The 12,204-nt window shown below is 35.0% G+C and overlaps 1 protein-coding gene and 1 pseudogene across 2 annotated transcripts; both read left to right on the top strand.

Moving 5' to 3' along the window:
* The first annotated feature begins 282 nt into the window (after positions 1–282).
* LOC143627186 (D-lactate dehydrogenase [cytochrome], mitochondrial-like) lies at positions 283–5,495 on the top strand (annotated as a pseudogene). The gene is made up of 17 exons (XR_013152549.1): positions 283–552; positions 643–745; positions 1,807–1,907; positions 1,991–2,039; positions 2,146–2,238; positions 2,426–2,540; positions 2,620–2,680; positions 2,963–2,999; positions 3,079–3,140; positions 3,236–3,332; positions 3,415–3,489; positions 3,598–3,706; positions 4,372–4,481; positions 4,558–4,620; positions 4,733–4,812; positions 4,905–5,079; positions 5,195–5,495. The product of XR_013152549.1 is annotated as a D-lactate dehydrogenase [cytochrome], mitochondrial-like (transcript).
* A 1,447-nt stretch (positions 5,496–6,942) lies between these two features.
* On the top strand, positions 6,943–8,981 carry LOC143627201 (myosin-binding protein 7-like). The gene is made up of 3 exons (XM_077097083.1): positions 6,943–8,105; positions 8,209–8,252; positions 8,338–8,981. The coding sequence occupies exons 1-3, from the start codon at positions 6,963–6,965 to the stop codon at positions 8,504–8,506; spliced, it is 1,356 nt and encodes a 451-aa protein (XP_076953198.1). The 5' UTR covers positions 6,943–6,962; the 3' UTR covers positions 8,507–8,981.
* The last annotated feature ends 3,223 nt before the right edge of the window (positions 8,982–12,204 follow it).

Below are 12,204 nucleotides of genomic sequence, written 5' to 3' on the forward strand. Positions count from 1 at the left end.
AAAATGTTTGCGATCATGATATTCAATTAAATAAGTATATATAAATTACATAATCAGACCAAATATCACTTAATACTATATCCATCTCGTACTCACAAAACTTGTCCATATCCGTCCATACCCATACCTTCATGTTTGAGATTTGTCTATGAGATTCGTGCTAGTTTGCCATCTTGTTACTCCACTGAACTCACCATTAAATCCAAAATATAAAATTATTATTTGTTGATAACAAATAGTGTGTATCATTAGTGTTTATTATTTGACTTGACTTCATTTTATCCTTATACACAAAACCAATGGCAATAATCTCCACTTTGCTCTCTCGTTTACGCTCTTATTCAAAACCTCTCAAATTCATTCAAACCTCCATCAACCACACACCCCAATCTCAATCAAGAATCCTTAACACCACCATTCTAATCAACTCAAACCATCGTCAATCATGGAACACCTGCTTGCTTCCCATCATTCTCGCAGTCTCCGGTGGCTCACTCGCGTTTCAATTTCAAAAAAACCCATCTTTATGCGACGCGCCAGTCTCCAAGAAAGGTTTTTTTGATTGATTGTTGCGTTTTGATTGGTTCTGTGTAATGGGTTTTGGTTTAATTTTGATGGGTTTGGATCTTGATTGGGTTTCAGTGGTGTGAGAATTGGGGGTAAAGATAGCACGGAACATGTTGTCAAGGGTAATTATAAGCCGGTCCCGCCGGAGCTTGTTGATGAACTCAATGCTATATGTCAAGTAATAATCTTTATCTTATTGTTGATTTGTTGTTCATATATAACCTTTTCAATTATTATTATTATTATTATTATTATTATTATTATTATTATTATGTTACGGACTGAAACCATTGCAAGATACGGACTTGTCCCACATCGGTTGTATGGGCAACTGATGTGGGGTTTATAAGCCAAATGGGTTCCCTCACCTATCAGACTAGTCTTTTGGGTTGAGTTCTTCTGTTTGTCTTGTAACATATTATTATCCCATTGCAAGTTTGTATTATTGCAAACTCTAATTTGATTTTTAGTGTTAGTTATTATACTATATGATTTTATGTTGCAAACTAGTAATTCATCTAGTTTTCTTACATTTTCGGGTTGTATCTCGTCTTTTTTCTTGTATGTTGGGCTTCATGCAAGAAGTTTCTCTTTTTATTTTTAATATATTTGGCCTTTTCAAAAAAAAAAAAAAAATCTAGTTTTTAAGAATGATTGGTTTTTGAGCTGATATTTTATTCAGAATCACACATTTTTTATTTGTGTTTTCAAAAGAACAGGAATCGTGGTCGATATCAGTGGCGAAGGTTAGTTAGGGCCTGGGGTGGCCCGAATCCCCCTGTTTTTTCGCGCAATAGTGTAAATTTCCCCGTTTCCATCCGAATTTTTTATACGCAGTGTAAATTTAGCTGTTTTCAGCCGAAAATTTGAGCCCGACCCCCCCCTTCGTTTGTGAATCTTGTATACATTTTGAGCCCCCCACCCTTAGTGTTTATCTTCAAATTAGTTTGCTATCTAAAAAAGGCTGGCGGTGCAGCTTGTTGCTCGTCTGCCTTATGTAACGATGTAAACATTACTTTTTCACATGAATGAAAATTAGGCTAAATTAAGTTTTGTGAAGTATGCTAGTAGTTCATTTCATGTATGAAACTTAAAATGAGTGATTGAACTTGATTAGTTATTTGTGCCTCTTTCTTTGGAATAAAGACGATTGCTTTATCCCATATTGACTTCTCTAGCAATTTCAGTGTTATATATATGTTATTATGAATAGGAGTGTTTATAAAGCTAATTTTACAGGATAACATGACTCTGGATCATGATGAGAGATACTTCCACGGGAAACCACAATACAGTTTTCACAAAGCGGTCAATATCCCCGATGTTGTTGTGTTTCCGAGGTAACATGCAATTTGTGGTTTCAAGTTAATATCAAGATAATGAATAAATAGTTAATTTTTGTGAGACTTTTATATGTGTGCAGGTCAGAAGATGATGTATCTAAGATTGTTAAAGCTTGTAACAATTATAAGGTCAGATCCCTTATGTTGATTCATTGGTTGAAGCATTTAAAGCTACTTGTATGAATATACACTTAACAGTATTATTATGGTTTTTCTTTAATCTTCCATTTTGCAGGTCCCTATTGTACCATATGGTGGAGCTACATCAATTGAAGGTCACACTTTATCTCCTAATGGAGGTGTTTGCATTGACATGACCCTAATGAAAGTATGAACCAACCTTTCTTGTTCGAACTTATGGTACATGACCAACCTTGTGTAATTGTTGGTTGATTTTTAATAAACACGCACATATTTCTAAAAAAAGTTGAAGTCTTTTTAACAACTTGTTTCTTAATTTTGTAATATATAAGATTCCTTTGTAGGCTACTCAATCCTTATTTATTTGGTTATAGAATGTCAAAGCATTACATGTTAAGGACATGGATGTGGTCGTTGAGCCCGGGATCGGATGGATGGAGCTTAATGAATACTTAGCACCGTATGGTCTATTCTTTCCTCTTGACCCCGGTTAGTATATAAAATATAAGTTCTTTTACATGAATATTTTATTTTCATGTTAATTTATATTTATATATGTATTGAGTAGGACCCGGAGCAACCATCGGAGGGATGTGTGGGACCCGTTGTTCTGGTTCATTAGCTGTTAGGTAGACACTATGTTTTGTTTAATATTACAATCATCATCATCATCATCATCATCGTACTCAGTATATCCCACCAATAGCAAAGCTATGGTAGGGTCTGAGGAGCGTAAGATGTAGGCAGCCTTACCTCTACCCCATAGGGATAGAGAGGCTGCTTCCGGTGAGACCCCCGGCTCGATAGTAGTTTTGTTTAATATTACCTTTATTACAATGTTACATTTAATTCAGTTATACGGGTCTTGTTTTCCAAGTATCTGAGTGTGTACTTATGCTTTAAGTATGCAGGTACGGAACCATGCGTGACAATGTCATTAATCTCAAGGTTTTTACTTTTTTACTTTAATTTAGTTTTTTATAGTGAAGTAACTGTCCCATCATATCATGATTAGCTTCCTTTGTAGGTTGTTTTAGCAGATGGTGAAGTTGTGAAAACAGCATCTCGTGCTAGAAAAAGTGCTGCCGGGTGGGTATAATTGTCATTTTCAAAAAGCATATGTGTTTTACTTCTATATATTAAAGTGTAATTACAAATTAATTAAAAGGGTTTTGTTGGTGTAGGTATGATCTTACTCGGCTGATGATTGGCAGTGAAGGCACTCTTGGTGTAATAACAGAAGTTACACTGCGCCTACAGAGGATTCCAGAACATTCCATTGTAACTTCATTTTTATAAAATTACTTAATGCTCCCTTGCTATAGTCGATACACCAAAGATTCTGATTGCCGATTTCTTTCAGGTTGCAATGTGCAATTTTCCTACCATTAAAGATGCAGCTGACGTGGCAATTGCAACAATGTTGTCTGGCATACAGGTATGCTTTTGTCTGTTTTGCATTTTTTTGTCTTCTTTTATTAAAATCTTGTTCAACTGCCACTATAAAATGTGAATTTGTGAAACCGAATGGATAATGTGTTGGTAGGTGTCAAGAGTGGAGCTGTTAGATGAGGTTCAAGTGAAGGCTATCAATCTTGCCAATGGAAAAGAATTGCCTGAAGTTCCAACTTTAATGTTTGAGTTAATTGGCACTGGTAATTGATTCTTTCAAATGTTCTGCCATGTTCTAGAATCTGAAACATTTCTTGAAAGATACGTGATAAAGAGTACATGTTTGTTGCATAGTTGTTAAAAGCCCTCGCTTCTTGCGCCTAGGCCCTCGCTTTTTTAAGCTGGCGACACCTCTATTGGTATTTGATACGAATCAAGAACAATGATCATTTAAACCTTTACTGTTATTATTTTTTTAAATTTTGGTTTTCATGTTTTGAACATTTTGGTATTTGAACTTTTGGTACTTCACTTTGTACCTTTTGTTATTCAAGAAATTACATTTGAATCTTGATTCTTTTAGAATTTTTGGTACTAATTAGATAAAGAATGTTATATAATAGCTTTTGTTTATTTTATTTGAAGAATAATATTATTTTTCTAACACATAATATATTTTGTTATTTTTATTTAAGTGCGCTTTTATTATATTAGGCCCTCGCTTTTTTTGCGCCTAAGCCCCAAGCGGGACCTATGCGCCTAGCGCATTTGATAACTACGGTTTGTTGATTGGTACGTCAAACCATGATGCATGACCGTATGACAACATTCTACATAGTTACATAAATGAGGATTTCTGATACTTTATGCTTATAATATCTTATAATGAGGCTGTTAATGTTTATCTTAATTTTTTTTATTTTTACAGAAGCATATACGCGTGAGCAGACAAGTATAGTTCAAAAGATTGCATCTGAGCATAACGGGTCAGATTTTGTTTTTGCAGAAGATAAAGAAACTAAAAAGGAACTTTGGAAGGTTAATTAATGCTAACTAACCACTGCATGGTTACTATGTTACTTTCTTTTTATTAATACAAAATATTTTGATATAGATTAGGAAGGAAGCTCTTTATGCATGTTTAGCATTGGCACCTAATTGTGAAGCAATGACAACGGTTAGTCGGTTAATTCGTTTTTTTTCTTATTATTTTCCCTAAAAAAAGCACCATAAGTATCTGCAAACTGTTATGGTTGACCCGAAAAGTCAAACTTATTTTCTTTTTTCAGGATGTATGTGTTCCCTTATCACATCTGGCTGAACTAATTTCTAAATCTAAACAAGAACTAGATGCTTCGCCTCTACTGTGGTATGCTTCGTCTGTATTCTTGACAAACCGACTTGATTTTGACCAGTGACTATTTTGACACGTTGACTATATTGGCCCGTTCCTGTTAACAGCACAGTGATTGCTCATGCTGGTGATGGTAATTTCCACACAGTAATTCTATTCAATCCAGAAGACGAAGAACAACGTAAGGAGGCTGAAAGATTAAACAACTTCATGGTTCATGCTGCATTGTCTATGGAAGGTACATGTACCGGAGAACATGGTGTCGGTACAGGGAAACTGAAAGTAAGCAATATATATATATATATATATGAATGAATTAATTATATAATTAATTCTGTGTTTTTTTAAAGTTGTGTTAAATGTCTGAAATGCCCCTCGCCGATGATTGTATATGCAGTATCTTGAAAAGGAACTCGGAAGCGAGAATTTGAGGACAATGAAAAAGATAAAGGCGGCTTTGGATCCTAATGATATTATGAATCCAGGAAAGCTTATTCCGCCTCATATTTGCTTGTAATCAAGGACTCTTGTCATGTTGTAACATTGAGACAAAACTATAGTCTCATTGTACCGGTTTTGTATAATCGAACCGAATAAAAAAGATATGGTTGGTGATACATACAGATACAAGTATAATTTTAATATATGTTTTGAGAAGTAGCCTGCAAAGGATTGGAGTTGACCGGGTTACAAATATTGACCAAGAAATAGTCGTGTTCTATTTTTTTTTAATGAAGTTAATAGTATAATATATAAGAAATGATCATCGTGTGATTTACTCTATTAAATATTATTATCTATATACAATTAAAAATTAGAATGTTAACAAAACTTTTGTTAATTGTCTTTCTAAAATATGTGGAGTTGACATTATAAAAATACTATAAGAAAAACGTGTAGAGGTATTAGATTTTAATAATTCAATTACTTGGTTGATAATATCATTGCTACCAATTTGATCAATAAAACTCTCAATTCCAGTGTTGCTAAGAGCAATCACGGTAGCATAATCAGTTGATCGCCAAAGATTTATATTAAGTGTCTCGCTTTCTCTCACAATGATGATTATGAACGAAATGGAGAAATGTGTATGCAATATTCCGTTAAATCAAATGAAAATCGAGTGTAAAATTAAAATCTAGGATGATTGCTCTTGTCAACAAAAGTGAAATTTAAAGTATAATTGCTCGAAATTTGGTCACGAATCAAAATTTGGGTTATTAAGATTCAATCTGCCTAAATAAGACAAGTATATAACCATCTAATCATCAATTTTTAACAGCAAATGTTTCACGCCGTACTCTATTTTACACTCAGAATGCTAATTACGTATTTGTCCAGATTTAAACATAAGACATCTCATCTAAAAAACAAGTTTCTCTGTCAAGTAACCTAACATCATATTTATCTAATCATCAAATAGTAACTACTTAATGCGGTTCTCATTATTATCCATATTTCCCTTTTTAATCATTATTGTTATTATTATAACTTTAATAAAGCTTTGATGTTTTTATTTAAAAAAAATACTCACAATATGGCCACACACAACTACCTTTTTTTTTGGGGATATCTTCTTCATTTCTCTCAACTATATATTAAAAAAATATCTAAAAAAATATTCCGATAACAAATACCCAAATTAATTAAAATTCTAGGGCTCCAAATCCCTTCACCTTCCTTCAAAACCCCCAATTTTTCACGAGTCAACACAATAAATCCTCCATTTCTCATCAAATTTGTAATCAAATTCTCAAATTCACAATTATATTGTGCAGATTCGTACATGGACTGAGTCAATTACACCGGCCCGTGTTTTCTGCTGCAAGGTAACGTGATTTCCATCAATTAGGTCAACAATTTATCGGAGGGAGTATATGTAATTACAAGTTACAACGGTATTATTGTTTCATGAATAAGCTGTAGTGTTAAGTAACGTAATTGTCAGTAATTAGGTTCAGATGTATGTAATTATTACGGCCTTTCGGTTTCATTAAGTTGTCACCTAAGTTTGCACTTACAAACGTACGTGCTATCCCGATCGGTCATTGCTTTAGGCTTCGATAGTTTCGATTATTACAGAGTATTCTTTAGGCTACTTTAGGATTGGTAGGGGGAATTGTGCATCGAAAACGATTATGTTGTGTTGAAAAATTGTTGTGAATATGGAAACCGAGAGTGAGCAGCAGCAGCCGGTGGGAACAGTGGTCAAATGGTGTGATTGTGGATGCGACTGTTGTTCTGCAAAGCTTGATGGTAACGGGTTCTGGATCCGATCGGTGAAGCGGAAGCTTGATGAACGAGACGACGACGATGATGATGTGTTGTTCATACCTGGGCTTTCGGATTCTGGTGTGGCTCGTGTTGATATTGGAAACGAGTGTATTGCGTTACGGGAGATGGTTAACAGGCAACAGGAAACTATTCAGGATTTATCGGTTGAGTTGGATGAAGAGAGAAATGCTGCCTCGTCGGCGGCTAATGAAGCGATGTCGATGATATTAAGGTTGCAGAGTGAGAAGGCGGAAGTGCAGATGGAGGCCCGTCAGTTTAAACGGTTTTCGGAGGAAAGGATGGCCCATGATCAGGAAGAGATTATGGCGTTGGAGGATTTGTTGTACCAAAAAGAACAAGCGATAGAAGCTTTGACTTTTGAAGTACATGCGTATAAACACAGGATGATGAGTTATGGGCTGACGGAAGCCGAAGCAGATGGAGAGAATTATAGTGGGACCAACTTTGAGTTGCCTGCATACAATTACCCTCCACTAAAATGCAATTTGATTGAACATCATGCCGACCGGGATGTTGATGGTGAAATAGTTGATATAGATAAGCATACGTTTGATGAATCTCCACGTTCTTTGAAAGCCATTGAAGAAAGAATCAGCGAACTGGAGGGAGGTTTTGAACACAGTCCAGTGAAGGAGAAGGTTGTTTTCGGTAATTCGCCAAAGAAGTTATCTTCTGATAGTGATAATGCATCAGAGTTTGGCGATGACATGAGTGACAGGGTATATACAGTTGATTCTGTTTATAATGTGACAAAGGTTAAAGATGATGCTGATGTTACTCAAAGCATTGGTGATACAGAGGTGAAGAATCTGTATGCAAGGCTTCACGCACTGGAAGCTGACAGGGAGTCAATGAAGCAGGCTTTGATTTCTATGAGGACTGAAAAGGTACAATTGGTATTGTTGAAGGAGATAGCTCAGCATTTGTATAAAGACATGTCTCCTCAACCAAACAGGATGCCTGTCAAGAAACGATCTATGTTTGGGAATTTTTCGTTCGTCTTGCTGTTTAAGGTAATAAGCAAATTATGTTGATGGTTAATCTGTACTTACTTTGGATGTTTATATTTTATAAAACTATTAGTTATATTATTTTAACTTGAGCTCATTTGGACAGTGGATCGTTTCATTCCTTTTTTGGAGGAGAGCAAGTCAAAGCAAGTAAGTTAATAATGCTAGTTATTTTTTGTTTACTTAGGCTGCAAGTTTTCTCTGTTCTAAATTAAAACTTTTTTTATTTTTCTAGATACATGTTTGGCATGACAGCCAATAACGCGGGTCTGCGAATGCTGGTAAACAAGGGACCACAGATGGGGCAATGGAGGTGTCTTTCAAGAACAAGATTCTTGAAGTATAGACCTCGGACACTCATTGTCATCTGGTCCAGATATCTACATCACATGTTTGGCTTTTAGGTTTTAAATAAAAAAATTTGCAACTACTTTTTTATGGGTGAAGTGCTATTGTTTTATATTTGCTGAAATTGGATTGGTTTTCTGATTGAAGAAAATGCGGATACATACATACATATATAGTCATTTATAATTGCTGGCTTGTAAGCTTTTCTTGAATATAGCTTGAATGTAATTTGGAAATCTGTTTGTAAATACACATATGATCCTGTGGATATGGAAGTTTTATGTTTGAATATAACAGTTGCTTTGCAATTTTTATGCAGTCAATAACACAGGTCCAAACATCTTGATGAAAGTTTTGCCGGCTTCAAATATATGCATGGAGATATTACAGTTAATGAGTGATCAAAATTAGGGAGCACAAGAGCTTCAGCAGAGTTAACATCCTAATCTATATACAAAAATTGATCCCAGAATTCAGATCAAACAGGTGAAAGAGAAGCTGTGAAAGACCGATCAGGATCAGAATACCTTACGATCTTACAAACGCACGGCTCAAATGAGGGGGGAACAACCGCATTTGTGATGCCAAATGATGAATGCTTTTCAAGCAAGCTGTCGTATTCTCTGGCTTTTTCATCAAACTTCTGGCAGAACAGCGTTTAAACCAACTGATATGGGATCAGTCACAAAACTGCAAAACAACCAAATGATAGTTTCCATCAATAATATAACCAACTTCAAAGCCCTGCAAATTTATATGTGCCTTTGTGTAGCTGCCTCAAAATCACTGCCATTAGCCTTCAATGCATCAAATACACTTTTTATAATCCATGGAGGAAGATAAGCATGATTGATTTCTATGCTGTAACATGAAGTGGAATCTGAACCTTTATTAGGGTCACTTGTAGTAGAAGTTTCTTGTGAAACAAGCAAGTGATCAATTCTCCTGACTTTGCATTTGACCTGAATATAAATCTAAAGAATCTCTGACCCGAAACTTCACTTATTTAAGAAACGATAGAAAAAACTTTACAAACCTGCAGTGCAGAAAGCGAAGCATATTCAAATGGTGCAGGTGAATACAAGAATGAAAATCATAACCAGTTAAGAGATGTTAGAAGAACCCTTGAAACAGAAACCAGAGATTAAAAATATATAATTGTTTTGCGACCATGAAACAAAGGTCTATCCTTTTTTCATGTTGATCAAATGGACACCGATAGTTAAGCAGAAAATCATATAGCTCATGCTCATTGTTATTGCCACTGAACGCCAACGACTCAGGCCTATTATCCACATCAGACATGGAAAGTGGACACTTACTAAGTTGGAATACTAATATGAAAGATCACTTTTCTACAAGTGGATAGGTATTCCGACTTGGCGGAGGTACCATAGCTTGGGCATCAAAGAAACAAACTTGCATTACTAACTCAACAATGTAATCAGAGTTTGTGGTATTAACAGCTGCTGGTAAAGAAGATTAGTGGCTAAGAAATTTGTTTTATGAATTCCATTGTGGCCTAGGCCAATATTACCCGAATCTAACGGGTGTGATCAGTGATCGTGAAGCTACCTTACAGTCAAGTGTACAATTTAAAGTCTCTACACTTAGGTGTTCACATCATGATTTGTGAGGTTATCATGCATGGTGTGATCTGTGGAGTTTGTGAGAACTCAACATAATTTAGCCGATCATTTAACCAAAGAGTTAAGTAAAGATCTTGTGCACAGTTCAGCTATATAAATGAGATACAAGTCCAGTTTTTCATATTAAGACACTCAAATCTCAAATAATATAAAGTTGAATTCAATGTGGAAAGGTTAACATCTAAATATTAGAACACATAAGTAACAACATCCCAAGATATGTGTTTAAGCCTCCAAGTTAAGGAGGTTGAGGTCTAACTTCTTAATAGTATTTGAGTTAAGTGTCATTTTAGTATCTGTGATTTTGCCAACTACGCAACTTTAGTACCTAAACTTTATTTTGTGCAACTGGCTACCTCAGTTTCAAAAAACTTGCCATTTTAGTATTTTTGGCTAACCCCATTAATTTTTTCTCGTTAAGTCAAAGGTAAACTTGTAATTTCAATTATTTTATTAATTCATTTAAGAGTTAAGTGCCATTTTAGTACATGTGGTTTGGCCTACTACGCAATTTTAGTACATAAAGTTTAGGTACTAAAGTTGCGTAGTTGGCCAAACCACATGTACTAAAATGACACTTAACTCTTCATTTAATCAAATTCCCTCTTTTGTAAAAGTTTTGTTTAGTTTTTAAACATTTGAAAACCCTAGGGACTGATGGTGTCAAATCTTAAACTAAATAACCCCTACCCCGCTTTCTCTTTCGTTTTCCGGCTTCTGTCCCGATCTCAATACCGGCGGGATTCCGGCCATCTCAGCTCTGGCTAACTGGTTAATTTTCATTTTGAATTCCAACCCAAAATCTGCTATACAATATGTGCAGTGCATTGACCTGATTAAGCAGGGGATTAACAGCTCTGATTGACAAAATCGGAGGGCGGAATTGGGCCCAATTGTGTTGGTGTAACTAGTTGCATGATCCGTTACGACCAATTTTGACATTTCTATGGTTTATGAGGATTTGGGGGTCTTTCAAACTTGACTATAAAAGTATTCAAAACCAGCTTATGAACAAGTCAGTCACTTGTCCTACTCGCTAGTGCATCCCTCGTTAAAACTTAGTAAAAACCATAGGCGCGAGTTCGAGTCCCTGTCACCACATATTTTTTTGAGTTTATGATAAAATAATTGAAATTACAAGTTTACCCATGACTTAACGAGAAAAAAATTAACGGAGTTAGCAAAAAGTACTATAATGGCAAGTTTTTTGAAGCTGGGGTAGCTAGTTGCACAAAATAAAGTTTAGGTACTAAAGTTGTGTAGTTGGCCAAACCACAGGTACTAAAGCGGCACTTAACTCTTTTTGAGTTTATGATAAAATAATTGAAATTACAAGTTTACCCCTGACTTAACGAGAAAAAATTAACGGGGTTAGCAAAAAGTACTAAAATGGCAAGTTTTTTGAAGCTGGGGTAGCTAGTTGCACAAAATAAAGTTTAGGTACTAAAGTTGCGTAGTTGGCCAAACCACAGGTACTAAAGTGACACTTAACTCTAGTATTTTTTAAAAATTGCATGTGCAACAGGAAAAAAAAACTACATATACGAATATGAAGTTTAGCCACTTCAAGAATATGGGACTTGTCTTTACTAAGCTTATATGGCGGATTAAAACACTAGGCTAGTAAAAATATAGTGTCAAGAAAGAACATGTAAGTATGTAGACTTGTGTGTGTATTATCTTCGAATGGCAATGGTTTAATCCATAGACACTGCTCAGTATTCAAATATGTGAGATGCGTGATATACTAAGATGAATTCAATTCTCACGACATTTCATTTATGCGTTATTTTTTTGCTTGTGCATTTGTTTCGACACGTATTGTAGAAAAGATAAATTGTTTATAAGACATAATAATGATAATCTATAATATATATAAACGAAACCTTTAAAAGCTCTCTGGTTGCTCCATACATTCTCCCAAGCCATCTTATTGCATTATTTGTAAATAGAGGCTTCTCGTGCATTTGACCCGAAGTCACGGGTATGGGTCTAACCAGACCCAGATAGTCCTTAAAAAGGTATAAAAATTTCTATAAAATAGGTATAAAATTAAATTATAACATCTCATTAAATTAAAATTAATCTTACCAAATATTTGGTAT

The sequence above is a fragment of the Bidens hawaiensis genome, unplaced genomic scaffold, assembly GCF_021521415.1.
Source record: "Bidens hawaiensis isolate Kalapana, Puna unplaced genomic scaffold, B.hawaiensis_p1.1 tig00004617_1, whole genome shotgun sequence".
In the NCBI taxonomy this organism is placed as follows: domain Eukaryota; kingdom Viridiplantae; phylum Streptophyta; class Magnoliopsida; order Asterales; family Asteraceae; genus Bidens; species Bidens hawaiensis.